This window comes from Sporisorium graminicola, chromosome SGRAM_9 (assembly GCF_005498985.1).
Source record: "Sporisorium graminicola strain CBS 10092 chromosome SGRAM_9, whole genome shotgun sequence".
NCBI classification, from domain to species: domain Eukaryota; kingdom Fungi; phylum Basidiomycota; class Ustilaginomycetes; order Ustilaginales; family Ustilaginaceae; genus Sporisorium; species Sporisorium graminicola.
Window position 1 is genome coordinate 274,473 of NC_043739.1, and position 19,093 is coordinate 293,565.

Consider the following 19,093-nt stretch of genomic DNA (forward strand, 5'->3'; position numbering starts at 1 on the left):
GAGAAACTCGAAGCCGCAGACTGCAGGCACACCATGGTCGCTTTCGAACACGAGATACGAAACCACTGCTTAACAATTAAACGTACACAACCTAAGAAACACAAAAATACAATATCACCTCGAGCTACAGCTGCTGCTGCTCGTATAGAAATGTGAGTGCGGAAAATGAACGCTGCCCACATCAATCGCTTTCGCCGTCCGAGTCGTCGAGCTTGTAGCTCATCTTGCCAGATGCGCTTCGTGCCGAGCGTCCCGAGGCGCGCGCAGGCGCAGAAGGGCCAGGGCTGTCGATCGCGAACGAGTCTTCCGTATCAGAGGCAAGGGCGGCAACTTTCTTGCGGCCAAGACCAGTGTTGGCCTTCTTTGCGGCGGCAGACTTGGCTGCCACGGCCTTCTTGGCCTTGGGCGCCGGGAGCGTCTCGTTCTCCGAATCGGACAGGCTGAAAGCTTTGGGCGCCTCCTCCGACTTGCTCGCTGCAGCGGCAGCTTTCTTGGGAGCAGCAGCTTTCTTGGCCGCAGCAGGCTTGCTGCTTGCTCCAGCACTCGTCTTCTTGAAAAGCGGAGCGAGCTTGTTCTTATCGTCATCATCTTCATCATCATCATCATTGAGCTCGACGATCTGCGGAGTGGCTGCTCGCGAAGCAGTGGCCGACCTCGAGGCTGCGCCGTTAGCCCGCGGCTTTTTCGCAGCAGCACCATTCGCTGTGGTGCTCATCAACGCTGCAATGTCGTCATCGTCAAGAGCGTCGGCTGCGGCGCGCTTCTTTGCCGGGCTGCCATGTGCGGGCGCAGCCGCCTTCTTCTTGGCAGCAGCGGTCGACGGCTTGAAGTCGTCCTCGGAATCGTCGCCGTTCAAGTCATTCATGCCATCGTCTTCCTCTTCGCCGTCCGAGTTGATCGGCTTCTTCAGCACGCGCCGGGCGGCCGCACCGCTCTTGGCCGAGGTCTTCTTGGTTTGCTTGCCCTTCTTGACCTTGGTGACAACGTCCTTGAGGCGGCGGTCGTCTTCGGCCAGCATTTCTTCCCAGAGCTCGAGGAACCTGGACAGATCCTCATCCCACAGATTCTGCGGCGTGCGGCCAATAAGCACCTTGAGCTCTTCCTCCTTGAGGTCCCGCTCCCTCAACAGCTTCTCCACCTTCTCCTTGGTCAGGTTGTAGATGGCCATGTTGAGCAGGTAGTCAAAGTCCGAGTCGGCAGAGATGTCTTCCTCGTCGATCGCTTCTTCGTCCTCGGGCTCGGCGGCGATGGAGGCTTTGCCTTGCTTGGGAAACGGCCGGAAGTCTTTCTCGCGCAAATCAGCCACAATGTCTGCGCGCTTGCGGTTCGAGACGACGAGCTGACGACTGATGATCATCTGTACGAAGCGAGCCTGGTTCGACAGCTTGTCGTACATCATCTTGAGCTGGTCCACCAGATACTCCTTCCTCTTCTGGTAGTACGAGAGACGCAAGAGGTAGAAATCCTCCATGATCTCCTCGGCCGAAGAGTACTTTTTGATTTTCCCGTCCTGGTCAAATAGCACCATGTTGGTGGTGGAAATCTGGCACGAGAGCTTGAAGAAGGCGTCGGGACCCTTCTCGGCAATCTCTGCCTGACCCTTGGTGGTCAACTCGACGATAAAGTTGACGGTCGACTCGGTGTGGTACTCTTTGTAGTCCTTGATAGTGGCCTGTGCCTTTTCCGACGACACGATGCGCTCCTCGAGCGACTCCTTGTAGTTGGAGGTCCAGGTGCGGATGGGCAGCTCGGTGATCTCCCACGTCTTTTCGTCGATTTGCGTGACGCGGCCGCTGATCTTGAACCGACCCGGGCTGAACTCTTCAACGTCACCAGTGAAGCCACGGAACCACGGCTTCATAGGAATAACGTCCTCGCCCGCCATGCGTCGTCGCAGGTTGGCGACAATCTCGTGTGGGTTGTAGTTGGGTACGGAAGTAGACCAGCCAGTACCGATACCTTCAGCACCGTTCATCAGCACCTGCGGCACCACGGGAATGTACCAGTGAGGCTCCACTTTCTGACCGTCATCATCGAGATAGTCGAGCAGCGCATCATCCGTCTGAGGGAAGAGCGCTCGCGTAATCTTGGGCAAGGCCGTGAAGATGTATCGTCCCGAGGCGGCATCCTTACCACCCAGCAGACGAGTACCGAATTGGCCCCTAGGCTCGAGCAAGTTGACGTTGTTACTACCCACGAAATTTTGTGCGAGACCGACGATGGTCATCGAGAGCGCAGCGTCACCGTGGTGGTAGGCCGCTTGGCCCAAGACGTAACCCACGAGGGTGTTGACCTTCAACTCAGCATTGCTCTTGCGGTTAAACATGACGTAGATGACCTTTCGCTGACCGGGCTTGAGACCATCGACTACGGACGGGATGGATCGAAGGTTGTCTGCCATCGAGAAGAGGATGAGCTCCTTGTTGATGAAGTCGGCGTACGGGATGCGGTCCGTGTTGTGGTCCAGATAAGTACCAGGACGGAATTGGCGGAGCCACTCCTTACGGTCGTCGGCTTTCTTCTTGTTGAAGGCGAGATCGATGAGCTCGCGATCGCCCTCTTGGGTGACATCGAAGGGGAGCTTGTGCTTCTCAAGGGCGCGGAAGTACTTTTTAGCATCCGACGATTCCGAGGTACCGAGACCCTTGTAGTATTTGATGTGCCAACCTTTGCCGCCGTTGTGCGAGTCCCTCCAGGTTTCGTACTCGGGGATGGTGAAGAAGGACAGCTCCTGCTTACCCTTTCTGCATTTGACGATGGGAGTGATAAACTCGACGAGGAAGCCCGGGATCTTGAGCAGCGAGGGGTAAAAGTGGTCAAGGAAGTTGATGATGAGACCCTTGATGTGCGAACCGTCGTGGTCCTGATCGGTCATGATCATAATGCTGCCGTATCGCAAGCTGTTGACGTCGAGATACTGCTTGCCATGCTGGAGACCCAAGATCTCCTTGATGGCCTTGATTTCGGCGTTCTTCATGATCTGATCGTGAGAGGCTTCGCGGACGTTCAAGAGCTTACCACGGAGCGGGAACACACCGTAGTTGTCTCTTCCGACCTCGACGATACCGGCAACGGCAAGCGACTTGGCCGAGTCACCTTCGGTGAGGATGAGCGTGCAGTCCTTGGCTTTCCTGCCACCGGCATTGTTGGCATCCTCGAGCTTGGGGATGTTAGTGATCCTGGTGCGCTTGTGACCGTCGGTCTTCTTGAGCGCCTGGTCCTGCTTGAAGCGCGCAAAGCTGACAATGTTGTCAACGACGCCAGACTTGATGATCTTTTTCGCAAACTCGTCGGTCAGCGTCCACTTGCTTCCAAAGGCACTCTGCTTGAGCGTGAGCGTCTCCTTGGTCTGGCCGTCGAAGGTGGGGTTGACGATCTGACAGTTGACAAACACCCAGAGCTGCTGTCGGACCTGGTTGGGCATGACTTTTCCCGTCTTTTTGTCCTTCTTGACATGGTCGATGAGACGCGTGATGACCTGGTCAGCGACATGGTCGACGTGCTTACCACCCTTGATGGTGGCGATGTTGTTGACGAACGACACCTGACGGAACTCGCCGTCCGAGACGGCAAAGGCCACCTCCCAGTTGCGGCCCTTATCGACGGTGGATTCGTAGATAATGGCAGGCTTGGGAGCAGCGCCAGTGGGCACGTCGGCAGCGCCTTCCTCGCCGTCGTCAGCCTTGCCGCCGAGCTCGTTGATGGCGGTGACATACATTTCCACGTACTGCTTGAAGTTCTTGATCTTGAGCAACTCGCCGTTGAGGGTGACCTTGATGCCCTTGACGGTACCGGCCATATCGTAAACGCGCTTGAGCATGAGCGCTTCCATGTGGTCGTCGATGGAGTCCATGCCAAAGAGGGCAAGGTCGGGCTTGAAGGTGATGCTCGTGTATTCGTCCGACTTGGTGTGCTTGGTGATCTTGGGCTTGCCCTTGTCGTGCATGTTTTTGCTGAAAGTCTGCTTGTACTTGCACTGGTTCTTGGAATCGGCGGTTTCGACGACGAATTCGGTCGAGTAGATGTTGGCGAGCTTAGCACCGTAGCCATTTCGACCACCGGTGACCTTGGCCTCGTTGTCGTCGTAGTTGGACGAGGTGAGGAGGTGGCCAAAGATGAGCTCGGGGATGTAGACGCGCTCCTTTTCGTGCATCTCGATAGGAATACCGTGACCGTTGTTCCAGATCATGATGGAGCCTTCTTCGCGGTTGATCTCGACCTTGAGGTGCGTCATGTTGGGGTCGCGCGCCTTGTTGTCGGCGGCGTTGACCAGGATCTCGTCAAAGATCTTGTAGAAACCGGGCACATAGGTGGTCTCGCGGTAGGCCATCTGCTTTTTGGTCTTATCGTAGACCCAAAGCTTCTCTGTGTGCTTCTCGACACTGCCGATGTAGGTATCGGGACGCTTGAGGATATGCTCAAGCTGAGAAAGCTTCTGGTAGGTTTCGGAGGCGCTCTTGCTCGTGGCCGATTTGGCGGGGGCAGGAGGCTGGAATGAGACATCAGCCTCGCTGTCCATCATGCTGACGTCGAGGTCGCTGTCAGCGCCGTTGCTGCTGCGCTTGGAGAGGGGCTGCTTTTTAGGCTTGGCAGCAGCACCGTTGGCCTTGGAGGTACCTGCCTTTGCGCCGGTGGCCGCCTTCGGCTTGGGAGCGGCTTTGGCCTTGGGGGCCGCCGACTTCTTCGCCGGGAGCGCAAAGCCCTCGGAGCCATCGGACATGTAGTCTGACTCTGACATGTTGGCTACAGTTTTGGAGAAGAGTCGGAACAGGGAAGGTTCGAGTGCGGTCTGAAGTGCGGTCGGGGATATAGGGGAGCGAGCAAATGGGTATACAGAGGATGTACGCAGCCGAGGCTGATGTGGGAATAGTCGAACAGAGAGGATGGATACAGAGGCAGCAAAGCTTCGAGAGACGGTCGGAGTGTTTCGAAGAAGCGAGGCGGCACCAGGCAGCCAGATGGGGGGAGGAATGGTGGAGCACGACCACCGTCGATGATCGTGTGCTGCTGCTGTTTGTGATGCGACAGCAGTCTTGCTGAGGGAAGGATTGAGTGTGAGCACGAAGGATGGAAAAGAGGAAGAGTCTTGACGAGTTGATTCAGATGGACGCCGAGACGAAAGAGGATCAGCGAATCGAGACGAGGATGGATCCGCAATTTCGTCGGTTTCGTGTGTTCAGAGATGCGGCGCGTGCTTGCTGTCGAAAGAAACACAGCAGAGCGAGAGAGCAACACTTTTTTTTTTTGGTCGGCACTCGCTGCTCGCTGCTCGCTGTTCGAAGTCAGGTTTTTCTTCCGCGTTGAGAGCAACAGATGCACAGAGCTGCAACCTTAGCTTGGAACAAACAGAGAGACGCGACCCCTTCGTTCTCACTTTATTTATTTTCGACTGCTTGTCTAGCCGTGGTAGCGGATATTGATCTTGAGCTCTGCACACAGCATTCGGACACAAGCCAATGCCTTATCAAGCTTCTCTGACGAAGAGTGTTACTCAATTTGTGTCTCGAGCCTCGCCAGATTCGCAGGCTGCTTGTGATGTTCCTTCACTGGATACTGGATCGCTACGGACGATCAACTCAGCACAAGCTTTTATCTCATCACAGTCAGCTATATAGAGTTGCTGTCGCAGAGCGGTGTGCGGAAGCAACACGCGTCTTCACGTGATTTCTATGTATGCTGTTACGTTAATCTTTGTGACAATCAGAGGTTCGCCAAAATTCCTGAAGGCGTACCTCTCTGGCGAAAGGTCCAGGTAGCAGTGGACATGTCGTTTTATGGGCTAGATGCTGCTGAGCTCGTGGCTCGAGGGCCACGTCGTAGCAGATTTTTTAGTGGTTCGAGGACTGAACGTGAGAAAGGTCCTGCGAGTGCAACTGAGGCGCCGATACGAATCGGAAGAAGCGCTTTGACGAGAATGTAGGCAGCGACCATGTTGGCAAACGAGCCAGCCAGATAATTTGAGCTACCCAGATCCTTGGCTGCATCAATCGTCGCAGCGTCCTGCTTCTCAAATCCAAGATAGCCCTTTCTGCGACAGTATCGCTCGAATCGCTCCTCCTTGATTCGCGCCCAAGTTCTGAAGCGTGACCCAAGGGACTGAGCTTCGTGCTCGGTGTCGGGATCCCCGAGCAACCATTGCAATACTGCTGTGCCGACGCCAAGTGCACCAAAGGCATAGAACATCAGCACCAATGGCACGATCGCGGTCAGCTCGTGCAGGATAAGGAAGGACGCCATCATCGTCGGCGCATCCGTACCGTTCTTTTTGGCAACCGAGCGAACTCGCATCAGCGCCCGCTTTAGCCGTGACTGCGAGGTAGCATCCAACTTGCCTGTATAGAGCCACATCACATTTGGATCGTGCTCTCCGGCGAGCCAGAAGGGCTTGAGCGTGTCTGGCAGCACCAGCTTGCCCTTTTCCACTCCGTGATTCTCCAGGATGGCGACAATGAGGCGCGGGATGGCGGCGGCAGTCGCATTGAGCGTGTGCACGGTGGGATGACGCGTGTCGCCATCGTCTTTTGAGAGCACCGAGGCATTCTTCAGCTTGATGCCCAGTCGCAGTGCTTGGTACGCTGTGCAGTTTGAAGCCGACGATACCTCGCCCCACGACCCACGCCCGGGCATCCATACTTCGATGTCGTACTTGCGGTAGGCGCTGGCACCGAGCTCCTCGGTAGGCATATCCAGTACGCGATACGGCAGGCCCAGTCCACCGATCACCTCCTCTTGAATGCCGCGCAGTTCCTCAAGCATCGCATCGCTCGCGTCCAAGTTGCCATCCGTGGCGACAAACATTTCGATCTTGCTGAACTGATGCACGCGATACAAGCCACGCGTATCAGCACCACGAGCGCCTGCCTCTGCACGGAATGCATGTCCCAATGCTACCAGTTTGATGGGCAGCTCTGACTTCTGAATCAGAGACGACTCGTCATCCAACGAGGAAGCACGCTTTCCTGCTTTCCTCGAATTGTCCAGCGTACGAGCTGCAAGCAGTCCAGCAAGCGGAATCTCTGCCGTTGCTGCCAGGCAGAGATCAGCGCTACTCTGTGACGGCTCTTGCTCCGCACTCTTGGCCTTTGTTCCTTCGATGAAATATGTCTGCTTGGCCTTTTCATCTCTTGGACGGAAGCCGCATCGATCCGCGAGGTCGGCACGTACCACATCGGGCGGTGATACGGGCAGGAATCCTTTCCGTACTGCGATCGACATGGCGTACTGCGACAAAGCGTGTTCGAGCAGGCTAATGCTTCCCAGCAGGTACGGCCACGAGCTTCCAGTGGAGAGCAAGCCCGAAACCATGTCCACCTCCGCACTTCCGGCCGAGGCTGCAATCGATAGATGCTCGCGTTTGAGATCTGGCCCCGGTCCATCGGGGAAGTGCTTTGCCTGCATAACCGACTCGTTCCAAGGCTCCTTCATCACGTTGAATTCCTTCGGCAGGATGTCGAGGTGGTCTTTCACGGACAGCACCACGGCGTTCTCCTCTGGACCGACGGGGACATCGGGATGACAATGGTTCGGCCATGATAGACGGATACTATGACTTCGCACACGGATCTCTTCTTGCTGCTTGTGCACTTTGTCGAGCTCCTCCTTGAGCTTTCGCGTGCGTTCGCGAAGCTTGTTGATATCCTCTTCGCTATCCTCTTTCGTCGCTGTCTCTGCGTTTTTGCTTGACTCTGCCTCGGTCGACGAAGTGCTGGCCTCAACCGATTCGGCTTCTGCATCCGCGCCCTTGCCTTTGCCCTTGTCCTTGCCGCTCTTGGCGACTTTAGAGGCGGCCTTAAAGTGGCGGTTAAGGTCGGTGGCCAAGTCCTTTTGCTCCTTTTGCAACTCAGTCTGCTTTCCATTCAACGAGTACATTTGTAAGCGTGCTTCTCTGAGCCACTGCAGATCGGCTTCGTCGAAAGGCATCCTTCGTATCTGCATGTCGCGCCTGGCGTCGTCGATGAACGGATTGCTGACGCCCCTCCCTGGCTGCGGCGATGCAAGCCGTCTTGGCTTTGGTGCGTGCGACGAGCCGGTGCTTGCATCCAACTTAGCTTTTGCGCTCGCGTGAGCACTCGAAGATGGTCTGGATCGAGGCATACTCTTGTTGATTCCCAGTGTGACTCTTGACGTCGAAGCATGTCGCCAGCTGCTCTGTGAAGCCTGTAAAGTCGAGCGGTGCGGTCTTGGGTAGAGGCTTGGACGACCCAGTGAGCGCCATATTGGGCCAGCGGTACCCTGAACCGGCATGCTAGCGTCTCAGAAACAAGCGCCGTTGGGTGTCGAGCTGGTAGGAGATAAAGCAGATGATGAGCAAAAGCAACCACAAACACTTGATACAGAACTGAAGCTTCCAGCCTCTCAAGCCTCTCAAGCGAGCCAGGGTTCAAGTTTCCTTGCAAAGGTAGGTTCGAAGCGTTCGCGGTGTGGAGGCTTTGCGCTTCAATCTTAGCTTCGCATTTTTCCGACTTTTTTCCCCCTTCTCTTTGAATAGATTCTCGTGCGGCAGAGCTAGGAAGGCGAGGCTTACGTTGTGCGCAGAGGCGTGAGCAAAGTCGAGCTCAGCACAAGCCAAGGACGGATCGGCCCTTCGACACGTCTCTAAACGAAACGAGCGATTCTTCCTTTTGTCGACACCGCACCAACACCTCCTTATCCTTCCGATCCTACTCCTTTCCTCACCTATCTTTCTCACAGCATGTCCAACTTGGCGGCTCGATTTGCCGTCCCACTGGGACTCGGCGTCATGGCGCTCCAGGCTTCGCTTTACGACGTTCCAGGAGGATACCGTGCGGTCATGTTTGACCGCTTCCAGGGTGTCAAGGACATCGCTACGGGCGAGGGCACGCACGTCCTCGTGCCTTGGCTCCAAAAGGCCATTCTGTACGATGTCAGGATCAAGCCTCGCAACATCTCGACCACCACGGGCTCCAAGGATCTTCAGATGGTCTCGTTGACGCTGCGTGTACTCAGCCGTCCCGACATCCAGCACCTGCCCAAGATTTACCAGTCGCTCGGCGCCGACTACGACGAGCGTGTTCTTCCTTCCATTGGTAATGAAGTGCTCAAGGCTACCGTCGCACAATTTGACGCTGCCGAGCTCATCACACAGCGAGAGGTCGTCTCGGCACGAATCCGCGAGGACCTGCTGAAGCGTGCCAAAGAGTTCAACATTGTTCTCGAGGATGTTTCCATTACCCACATGACATTCGGCCAAGAGTTCACCAAGGCGGTCGAGCAGAAGCAGATCGCGCAGCAGGATGCAGAGCGAGCCAAGTTCATCGTCGAAAAGGCCGAGCAGGAGCGACAAGCTTCGGTCATCCGTGCAGAAGGCGAGGCCGAGGCGGCACTGACCATCTCGAGGGCGTTGGAGAAGGCCGGCGACGGTCTGTTGACGATCCGAAGAATCGAGGCGTCCAAGGACATTGCGGCGACCCTGAGCGGCGCCAAGAATGTCACTTACCTCCCACGCGGTCAGGGCATGCTGCTCAACATGCAAACCTGAGTCCAGGATCTTTCGGTCATCGTTCCTCATTCGCGTCTCTCCACCATGTAGTTCTATCTTTTCGACCAACCTCATCTCTGTCTTGTCGTGTCGTGCACAATCAAACACCACATCTCATCTTACGCTGGCTGAAGCAGTCTGCCTAGGCTGTGAAACGGTGACATGGCAAAACCACGTAAGATTGCAAAAGTCTCTCTCAAATTGAGCCCTGATATGCAAAGCACTTTGCCGGGAAGGGCGTGCTAGGAAGAAGCGGCGGTGTTCCAGATGCCGTCTGGGTGCAGTCTCTGCGAGTAACGAGCGAGATAGGGAAGGAGAGAGAAAGTGTCAGCAATCAGAGTCGGTGTTGCTGCTGGAATGAGAGCATGGGTTCGCAGACAGGGAAACAAAATTACTTACCTCCGCAGGGATGTCGATACTGGCCAGGGCATCGAGCACGGATTTGCCAGCCCAGTGTTCGAGCGTCTCGCATTCCTCGGGAGTGATGAACGCCGAGGTGTTGCGGTTGGCGAAGCTGTCGATATCGAAATGGAGATGCAAAAACTCGTCAGTTTCTACTCATTATGTGTCGGAAGGAAGGGCAAAACTCACATCATCTGCACAGCGCCGGTACGGATCTTGCCCTTGTGCACAGGCTCGTGCCCACTCTTTTCCGCCAGATCAATGGCGTCGTTTGCCGCCGCCGCCAGGTGGTTCAGCACAAACGTCTCCATCTCGAGCGTGGCGACGCCGGGCCTCCTCTCCTTGATCACGTCGATCAAGTTGGCATTGGCATCGACAAACGCCGGGTCGATGCGGCCTTGGCTGCCGTAGAAGCTGTCGGCCGATGCGTTGACCGTATCGCCCACGGCCCTAACCTCCTCCCCCGCGAACAGATCCGCGCTCTTCGCCGGCTTGTCTTTTTCCAGCGCGGCGAGGAGGGCGTCATGCACCTCGGCGTCGGCGTCGAGCGGTTTGGTGATGAGGTACGGCTCCAGCGCGCCTGTCCTGCGCTCGTCGGCGGTGGTGTCGTGGTGGAAGTAGTCGTAGTTGCGCGAGATTCCAAACGACGCTTTGGGCACCACCACCGTGCCGATCCCATACTCGGGCTGCATACTGCCGCAGGAGCCCAGGCGGACGATGATCAGCTCGCCCTGCACGACGGCGCGGCATTCGCGCACGAAGAAATCAACCACCGAGAACCCCATGCCGATAGCAACCACCGAGATGGGCACACCTTTGAACGTGCCTGTGAGCGTGAGGAAGTTGCGCTGCGAGTTGAAGCTGAAAAGCGGCGCTCCGCCGTCGAAGGCCTTGGCGATGCGGTGCGCGCGCACCTGGTCGCCGACCGTGATGATGCGGTTCGCGACCTGCCCGGCTTTCGTTGCGACGTGGTAAGTACGTCCCTGCGCATCTTGCTGCGATGACGAGAATATCAAACAATGATTGAAGCGTGTCAGGTACGCTGCTTTAGCGCACTTCTGATTCTACTCATGCACTTACGGGAAAGTTAGCGTTGCTGAGGACGTCCTTCATCTTGCTACGTGTGTGGGGCAGTTGGTATTTGGCTTTTAGTTTATGAAAACCTGTCTGGTTGCTGGTGCCTGTAATGCGATTTTGGCTTGGAATGATTGTCTCGTGAAGAGGTGGAGACGGTGCCTGCGATGGTGCGGGTATGGGGGTCACAATGGAGACAATCAGGCCAATAGCGTCAGCACTGGAGAATGGATAAGCAAGTCGGGTGGCCCGAACATCAGGGACAAGGAACGGTTCATGGCGTTCCGAAGATCCGACAGCGGTGCGTGCGGAGATAGCCGATGGACCAACGAGCGAGATAAAGCTGGATTGGAATCGCGATTGACGTCGAGCGATCATGTTAGAAATCGGGATGCCTCCACACCCTGAAAAAGGCTCGAAATATTGCAGCTCAGCTTGCTGCAGGATGATTTCACGTTCCTCGCTATTTTTGGCTCAGACAAGGTGAGGCGCGGAGAGTGTACGTTGGTACTTGCTCGCTTACCGCTCTTGACAATCGGATGACTGATTGGTTGGGCAGACAGAGACAGCCGGATGGTGTACCTTCTCGCTTACCACACAACCACTACCACCACCATCACCATCTCTCTTCCATTCGGAACAGCATTCCGAGCTCTCTCCCAAAATGGTCGACCCAGTCTCGTACGTCAAGATGTTCTTCCGCTCCGTCTTCTCGGTCTTTAGTCCATCCACCTCGACCGTCTGGCAGAACAACATCGCCTACTCGATCACGCTGCACAATCCGCGCGTGCTTCTTTACCGCGGCGCCGAGACCCATGTCACCTTTTCGATCTACGCTCAAGCGTACTCCGCCGACGCGCGCAAGCAGCTCGAGAGTCTCTCGTCGAGCGACCTGAGCTCCGTGGTCAAGGCGACCAATGTGCAGCTGGTGCAGAAGGGATGGATTGCCGGTGCGGTCGGCTGGAATGCTGCGGGCTACTTGGGGGTGCCGACCAAGAAAGGGTGGGATGTGACGCCCGTGGGGCGGGCGGCGTGGAAGGACACGCAGGCCGAGGCGCAGGGCTTGTCGGCGAAGCAGCTGGAGGATGAAGATTACGGCGAGAAGCCGCTGCGCCGCTCATACAGCCGCGACTCGAAGGACGAGGACGAGTACGAGATGCAGCCTCTCAACAAGACTGCCACTCAGGACGAGGAGCTGAAGGAGACCCGACACATTGCGCTCAAACGCAAAGAGAAAATCGACAAGCAGATCCGTGCCCAGTCGTCTAGCATCGACACGGTCGACACGGCCTCGTCGTCCACCACGCGCGTCCTCGGCACGTTCAAGTGCCGCATCCCTGTCTCCACCGGCGACGGCTACTTCCGCCTGTACGTCACGTTCCCCTCGCCCACGGCCTCACGCAGCACGCTCGGAATCGGCAGCCCCACCTTCCGCCTGTTCTCCTTCTCGCTCACCTCGGCGTCCCCGCGAGGAGCCGCTCTGCTCCCCATCCCCGTCATCGTCCCCGAACTCGCACTGCGCTCCGTCTCGATCGCCCTGACTACACTCGTGTACGGCCTGTTCCCCGTTGCCGCCATCATCGACAAGATCCTGCCGCGCTGGATGTCGAGGCGCTTCATCAACTGGGTCTACACGCGCGTCGGCGCAAAGGGCAAGACCGAGCAGCTCAAGGAAAAGTACCAGGTGGACCGCAAGGTCGAGCAGGCCAGGGAGCAGGTCAAGCGCGTGCCGTTTGCAAGCGCGGGCATCAGGACCGAGTGGGATCTCGAAAGAGATGCCAAGAGGGGCCGCGGAGGTTGGGCGTACCACTGGTGAGGCCGCACATACGCAGGTTGGGGGGAATGCAATAAGATTCAATGTGTTGCTGAGATTGTCGACAGTTGTGTGTCTGTGTGTGTGTTGTGTTTTGGGAGTGTGTGCTTTACGCGTGTGCTGGTCGAGCGTCGAGGAAGCGCCTCGTCTGGGCAATCAAGTCTCTCAACTCGCCCACCTTTCCCCCCTGCCCCTGCCCCGTGACAACCACCTCGTCCTCGTCCTCTTCCTCCTCCTCCATCGCGCGACCCCGCACGCACGCCTTCTCTGCCGCCCTGAACTGCGCCCACACGCGCCTCGCCCCATCCGCCACCTCGTCCACAGCGGCCGCGCACAAGCTGGCAAATGTCTCGTGCGCCTCGGCCCACTCCTCCGCGGACGCCGGCTGCTTGACGCCGATCCACACGCGGCTGAGCTTCTCGAGCGCGTAGCGGAACAGCCGGTCGATGTGCGTGCGGTTGACTGCGGCCAGCACGGGCCCCAGCTCCGCGCATTGCGGTTGCACAGAGGAGTACAGACTCGAGCGCAGGTGCAGCTTCTGCTCCGCGTCGTCGTCCGGTAGCTGCTCGAGTTGCGACAGCGCCATGCTGATGAGCGTTTGCCCCGCGGGGCCAGTCTTGGAAGTGGAGGCAGGAGACGCAGACGCAGACGCAGACGCAGACGGAGGCGGGATCTCGAGTCTGCCCTCTTCCGATGCGTTGTCCTCGTCCAAGATCGTCTCGGACAAGTTGACGACTGTGCGCAGGACGTGGTTTGCGAGCGCAGTCAAGATCCGCAATGTCTTTGCCGCCAGCTGCTCCACCCCCTCCGCCGAGCCATCTGCGCGTGCGGACAGCAGCAGTGGCGGCGGGAGCCCAGACAGCAAGTCGAACAGCAGCGCAGCCGTACGCCCCCACTGGTCGTAGAACCCGAGCGCGACGTCTTCCAGCGTCGCTCGGCGGCGTCCTGCGCTCAAGTACAGCGCCGCGTTGGGTGCCAGGTCGGGCATGGCTCGTGCCAGCAAGGTGGACAGCGTGGTTTCGACCGAGACCGACGCATCGTCCAGTTCGAGTACGCCGACTTTGTCGAATGCGCGCGCGATGACGGCCGATGGCTTTGTGTGTGGTGTGGGATGGATGGGACTGGCGCGACTGCGGATGGTTTTGGCGGCATCGACTCCCAGCGAGGCGAGCAGGGTTTCCTGTTGCCCTGATCCGCCGCTCGAGTTCACATCAGACATCTCTACGTCGTCATCGTCCTGCACCACAGCCGTGCTCGGTCGTTCCACCCCTGCCTCTGCACTCCCCCAACTAATCACCAGCAGTCGACATGCCAACTGGCTGCCCTGGACAAGTTTCGACTTGGCCACGTCCTCCAGCCTCCTCCGATCCTCCACAATCACCCGCCGCCTCTCTGCAGCCGTCGCCGCCTGAGCGGCGCCAGGACTGGTTTCAAAGATTACCAACCCCGGCTGACTATGTTCATCCAGCTGTTCCGGCAGCACCGCCTCGAGCTCAACCCGACCCCCCACGGACGTTGGTGTCACATCAACGAGCTCGAGCTGCGACCCGTCGGCAAGATCGATCTCGAGCACATCGCGTCCGACCTCGGTGCCTGCGGTTTCGACAGGGGCGGCGGGGGAGAAGCCGAACTTGACGCGCAGCCAGCTAGAGGCCACATGCTGCCCGGGAGCTCCGGAGTACAGGATCACGAGCCGGTCCAGCTCGGCGGGTCGGAAGTGCAGCAGCAGCTCCTCGATGTGGTCGGCTAGGCGGTGGAGCAGCGATCCCTCAGCCCAGAGCTGACTGCGTTGGCGTCGCACGCGGGTCCAGCGTTCGGTGAGCTCGGCGTCTCCCTGCAGAGACGCGCGGCCTTCGGAGAGCGACATGGGTTCGTCTTCGAGCTTGCGTTTGAGCCTTGGCGTGGGATTGGATGCCGGGACTCGCTCGCCCGTGAGAAGCGCCTGACGGATGGAAAACGCATGTCGGATGGGACTCGTCTCGTCGTGGGTGGATGCTTTGCTCGCAGCTTTCACTGAGGGTGCGGCGTCTGCCTGGACGCGGCCGAGGATGTTCCTGCGCCGAATCTCACTACGAATCTCCTCCAGCCGCTGTCGTTGCTGCTCACGATCCCTGCGCTCCTGTAGCACCTCCGTCCAGCGCGACCAGGCCCGCATGGCGCAGCTTCGCGACCGGAACATTTGGGCAGCTGCCACCCGACTTGCCTCTTCCGCTGCCTCTGCCACATGTTCCTCCGCCAACTGCTGCCAGAGCTTCTCCGTGATGCGCGCCAACAGCTCGTCCCTCGATGCAGCTCGACGTCGCACGTCTTCTTCCTGCACTGCTCGCGCCGCCACCTTCTCCGACAGAGACCGAACCACATCGTCAGATAGCTTGTTGAACGCGCGCTCGACGGCGTACGCCGCCCGTGCAGAGGCTTTGCGCTTGGCTTGCGCTTTCTTTTCCGCTTCAATCTTGGCAGCGGCAGCTGCCTGCGCTGCGACATTCTCCTTCGGATCAGAGGTGCGTCGCTTCGGCGCGCTGCTTGCTGCGGTCAGGCCAATATGCTTGGCATCGGCAGGCTGTGGAGGCGTTTGAGCAGCAGAAAGCGTCTGCTCCTGGTTGTCGCTCCCAGCCTGCTTGGCCAGTGACGAGCCGAAGAAAGAGGGCATCGCAGGCTTGCTGGTCCCAGACTCTGTTTTGGCCGAACTGCCGAAAGAAAACGACGGCGCAGGCTTGTTCTGAGTGCTCTCTGCAGCAGACGCGCCACTAGAGCCCTTCGCAGCCGGCTGACCGAAGGAGAAGCTCGGGAGCGAAGAGGCTTTGGACTGCGTGTCCGAAGGTGGTGTGCTGGACACGATCGACTTGTTGCCGAAATGTGAGGGCGCAGCGACAGGCTCTTTCTTAGGCTGCGATGAGTCCTTACCAAAAGCACCAAAACTCGGCAGACCTGCTTTCGGGGCGGCGCTGTCCTTCTTTACGTCATTGTTCCCAAAGCCGGAGAAGGAGCCAAAGGGGCTGGAAGCCGTCGTTGAGCTTGCATTTCCAGAGTTGGAGCCGCCAAGTGATGCCGGTGTGAAAGACGGGGCAGTAGCGGAGAATTTCGATGGAGAAGCGGAACCGAAAGCGGGAGACTGATTTGCATCTCGCTGCGATTGAGGCTGCCCCAATGGTGAAGAAGGAGCCGTGGGACCGAAATGTGACCCGGGCTGCTGCTGTTGCATCTTCATGCCAAACGCTGGTGTCGCACCATTTGGAGCACTCTGCCCAAAAGCTTGCGTTGACGATACCGATGTTGTCGAACCTCGCGTTCGTGCTTGTACCTGATTAGGGACGGCTCTGGCACCTGACGCACGCCCATCGACGACATCGGCACTCGTATATGACCCCCGCTTTACCTCTACAATGGTAGTACTGAAAGGAGTCACCAGAGGCTTGTCCTCGTTGATTGTCGCGCTTCGGTGGATCTTGACCCCCGCCGGCGCATCCGCCTCGTATTCGAGCTCGAGCCCCAGATGCGTGGCCATCCCCACCACCTGCTCGGCCGAGTCCATGCCCAGCACATGCTGAAGCCTCTCGACCGGCAGGCCTCGATGCTGCGCCATGTACGCCTTGGCCATGGCTTTCACCGCCCCAGTGCGCACGGATCCGAACGAGTTCTCGGCAAGACACGCCATGAGATAATTCACGTTCGGCTTGCGCAGCTCGGCGAAGAACTTGGAGAAAAAGTTGAGCGTCGCCTCGGTGTTTCTCGGCTGTCCGCGCTTCTCGAGGTTGTTGGAGCGCTGCGCGAGCTCCCGCAGCTTGATTGCGGTTTGCACCAGAGGCGACCGGAAGATGTCGCCGGGCAGCAGTTCGGCTTCCCGGAGAGTCTCGGGGTCGCGCAGGTGGAGCAAGAGGTTGTAGGCACGGAACTCTGCTTCGTTGGGAGACGTCTGCTGACGACTGTCGCCGACGCCGCTGCCGTTCGCACTGGAGGACAACTTTCGGCGATGGTCGTCGTAGAACTCGATGAGACTGCGCATGGTCTTTCGCAGCTGCTCGAGCTCCTGCTGCTCACTCCAGCCTTCGGCACCTGGTCCACCGCGCCAGTGCAGACAGAGGATGTGATACCTCGCAATGCGCTCGTGGCACTCGATCGCGATGGGCCCACCCTCACTCTGTACGATGAAGTCTTGACGCACCGCTCGTGTGCGGTTCCACAGAAAACCCTGAACCTGAGTGAACCTCGGATTGTTCGGATCAGCAGGCAAGAGGTCGTGGAAGAGGTAGTCGAGCGTGCGTTTGAGCACAGGTGGCGGACGAACGTCTTCCGGCAACGGCAGCTCTCGACCCGCAGCTGGACGGCGGTAGATCTTTACAGCAATGCGCGGATCGACTCGGTCTGTGCCCGGGTACAGTTCGAGCGGGTCAAGCTCCTTCTGAAACTCACGCTCTTCGCGCTCGAATTCGGGACACATGTCCTGACACGTGCCCACCAGCTTGACGGCCAACGCGAGATCAGTGGGCTTGTCCGGGTCCGGAAGCACGCCGGACTTGATGTAGGCGTTTCGAAGCGCTTCGCGGCCACCTTTCATTTCGAGAAAGCGGTTGCCGACTTTGGGAGCATCTTCGAAGCGCTTCTTGCGCAGCTCGTCCTCGTCCGCTGCGGTTGCGGTTGCGGCATGGTCGCCCACTGACGCAAAGGGAGTAGCAGCGCCGCTGCCCGGTGTGGAGGCGCCACCGCGGTCCTTGCGGAGAAAGTTGGAAAAGGAGCTTGTTGGCGCGGTGGAGGAAGCTGGAGGAGGATTGCTGTTGGAGGCAGGTGGTGCGGCAGAGGGTAAATTTGGGGTGGCGCTCGTTTGCAGTCGTGCTTGCGGTTGGGTTGCTGCAAATGATGAGCTACCGAACGAAGATCCGCTATGACTTGCTCCTCCGAAGGCAGAGGAGGGAGCAGAAGGTCCTGTGGCGCTTCCGAAAGCTGAGGGTTGCGACGATGTTGATCCAAAGGTGGGGCCTGCACTTGGCTTGGTACCCCCTCCAAATGCTGACGTCGCAGGAGCGGTGTTGCTTGCACCGGCCGAGGATCCAAAAGCAGAAGCGCTTGCTCCAAAGCTGCTCGACGTCTGTGTGGATGAGAACGACGAGCTGGGCTGACCGAAGGAGGATGCACCAGCAAAATTTGCCTCATTCTGAGAAGCGGCGCCTGTACCAAAGGAAGATGTCGAAACTGTACTCTGACTGTTGGATGGCGCAGCGAAGGAGGCCGCGGGTTGAGATTGCGGCGGCTGTGTATTGAAAGTAGTCGACTTGTTGGCAAAAGGTCGTGGTCGTGGTCGAGGCGCATGCTGGTTGCTCGGCCCCGCTTCCATGCTTGTATCGCTGCTGCCGTAAGCCGATGCCGACTGCTGATTCGCATTCGCATGAGATACGAAAGGCTTGATGGGACGAATGCTGCCTCCACCTCTTCCTCCTCGGAAGCTATTCGAATTTGGGGGCCTTCCTCCCTCTTGTGCCATGTTCGGCCCCGTCGGTCGGGCTGTGAACGGTCTCGGTCTACTGCCGAACGTGGACGACGACTGTTGGTCGTTCATGGCAGGTCGCGGTCCGTTGAAGCTGGGACGCTGTGGTCGAGGCTGGTGTCCGCTATTGAAGGGGCGAGGTGTGCCAAAGCCGGATTGCTGAAATGGGGGGCGCGGTCCGCCACTGTTGAAAGGTTGCTGTGCGCCAAATGCAGGACCTTGCTGGGGCTGCTGCTGCTGCTGCTGCTGCTGCTGCTGTTGTTGTTGCTGCCCATTGTTGAAGCCAGACGAAAAAGCCGACGGTTGTGCGCCCTGAGATGGTGGTCGAAAGAAGGTATTTGGTGGAATGCTGCTCGAAGGGTTCTGTTGTGGTCTCCCGAACGCGCTGAAGCCCGTCGCACCCGACGACCCGTTCGAGCCATATGCACCCGAGCCTGAGTTTTGCTGCTGCATACTGGCGTCTATGGTGGTCTGTGCCTAACGCACGAAGCGGCGAAACTTGCTGTTGGACTGGTCTTGTGTTACAATTTTACCGCATGGTTCTTGTCAAAGTCGAGCCGTGTTGATTGATAAAGATCGTTGGCCTGTGCCAAACCGGCGCCGGTCTAGAGAGCAGCCTGCGAGGGAGTGTAACAGCTTCTGAGCTTGTTGTTGCCGCGATGGCCGGAGTGGTTGAGGTAGGGAGAGGGTGTTGTCGAAAGGAGGTCTGCGCTGCAACGGCGAAATGCCCATGCGATTTCCTCGCGGCACTCGCCGAATTCCGAGAATATGTCCACAGCTGTCAAACTTCGACCCCTGTCCTCCGCCAAACCTCATGCCACCGCAA

The 19,093-nt window shown here is 58.2% G+C and overlaps 6 protein-coding genes across 6 annotated transcripts; 2 read left to right on the forward strand and 4 right to left on the reverse strand.

The window, feature by feature from the left end:
• Positions 1-181: 181 nt before the first annotated feature.
• Positions 182-4,738, reverse strand: EX895_006473 (uncharacterized protein; the record flags this gene model as incomplete). The annotated part of the gene is made up of 1 exon (XM_029887064.1): positions 182-4,738. The coding sequence occupies one exon, from the start codon at positions 4,736-4,738 to the stop codon at positions 182-184; it is 4,557 nt and encodes a 1,518-aa protein (XP_029736556.1).
• A 1,034-nt stretch (positions 4,739-5,772) lies between these two features.
• On the reverse strand, positions 5,773-7,935 carry EX895_006474 (uncharacterized protein; the record flags this gene model as incomplete). Its single annotated transcript, XM_029887065.1, has 1 exon — positions 5,773-7,935. The coding sequence occupies one exon, from the start codon at positions 7,933-7,935 to the stop codon at positions 5,773-5,775; it is 2,163 nt and encodes a 720-aa protein (XP_029736557.1).
• A 757-nt stretch (positions 7,936-8,692) lies between these two features.
• EX895_006475 (uncharacterized protein) lies at positions 8,693-9,499 on the forward strand (the record flags this gene model as incomplete). The annotated part of the gene is made up of 1 exon (XM_029887066.1): positions 8,693-9,499. The coding sequence occupies one exon, from the start codon at positions 8,693-8,695 to the stop codon at positions 9,497-9,499; it is 807 nt and encodes a 268-aa protein (XP_029736558.1).
• Positions 9,500-9,741: 242 nt separating this feature from the next.
• EX895_006476 (uncharacterized protein) lies at positions 9,742-11,014 on the reverse strand (the record flags this gene model as incomplete). Its single annotated transcript, XM_029887067.1, has 4 exons — positions 9,742-9,786; positions 9,899-10,013; positions 10,091-10,896; positions 10,982-11,014. 4 exons carry the CDS (start codon positions 11,012-11,014, stop codon positions 9,742-9,744), a joined length of 999 nt encoding a protein of 332 aa, XP_029736559.1.
• A 625-nt stretch (positions 11,015-11,639) lies between these two features.
• Positions 11,640-12,791, forward strand: EX895_006477 (uncharacterized protein; the record flags this gene model as incomplete). The annotated part of the gene is made up of 1 exon (XM_029887068.1): positions 11,640-12,791. The coding sequence occupies one exon, from the start codon at positions 11,640-11,642 to the stop codon at positions 12,789-12,791; it is 1,152 nt and encodes a 383-aa protein (XP_029736560.1).
• Positions 12,792-12,897: 106 nt separating this feature from the next.
• On the reverse strand, positions 12,898-18,720 carry EX895_006478 (uncharacterized protein; the record flags this gene model as incomplete). Its single annotated transcript, XM_029887069.1, has 1 exon — positions 12,898-18,720. The coding sequence occupies one exon, from the start codon at positions 18,718-18,720 to the stop codon at positions 12,898-12,900; it is 5,823 nt and encodes a 1,940-aa protein (XP_029736561.1).
• Between the last annotated feature and the right edge of the window lie 373 nt (positions 18,721-19,093).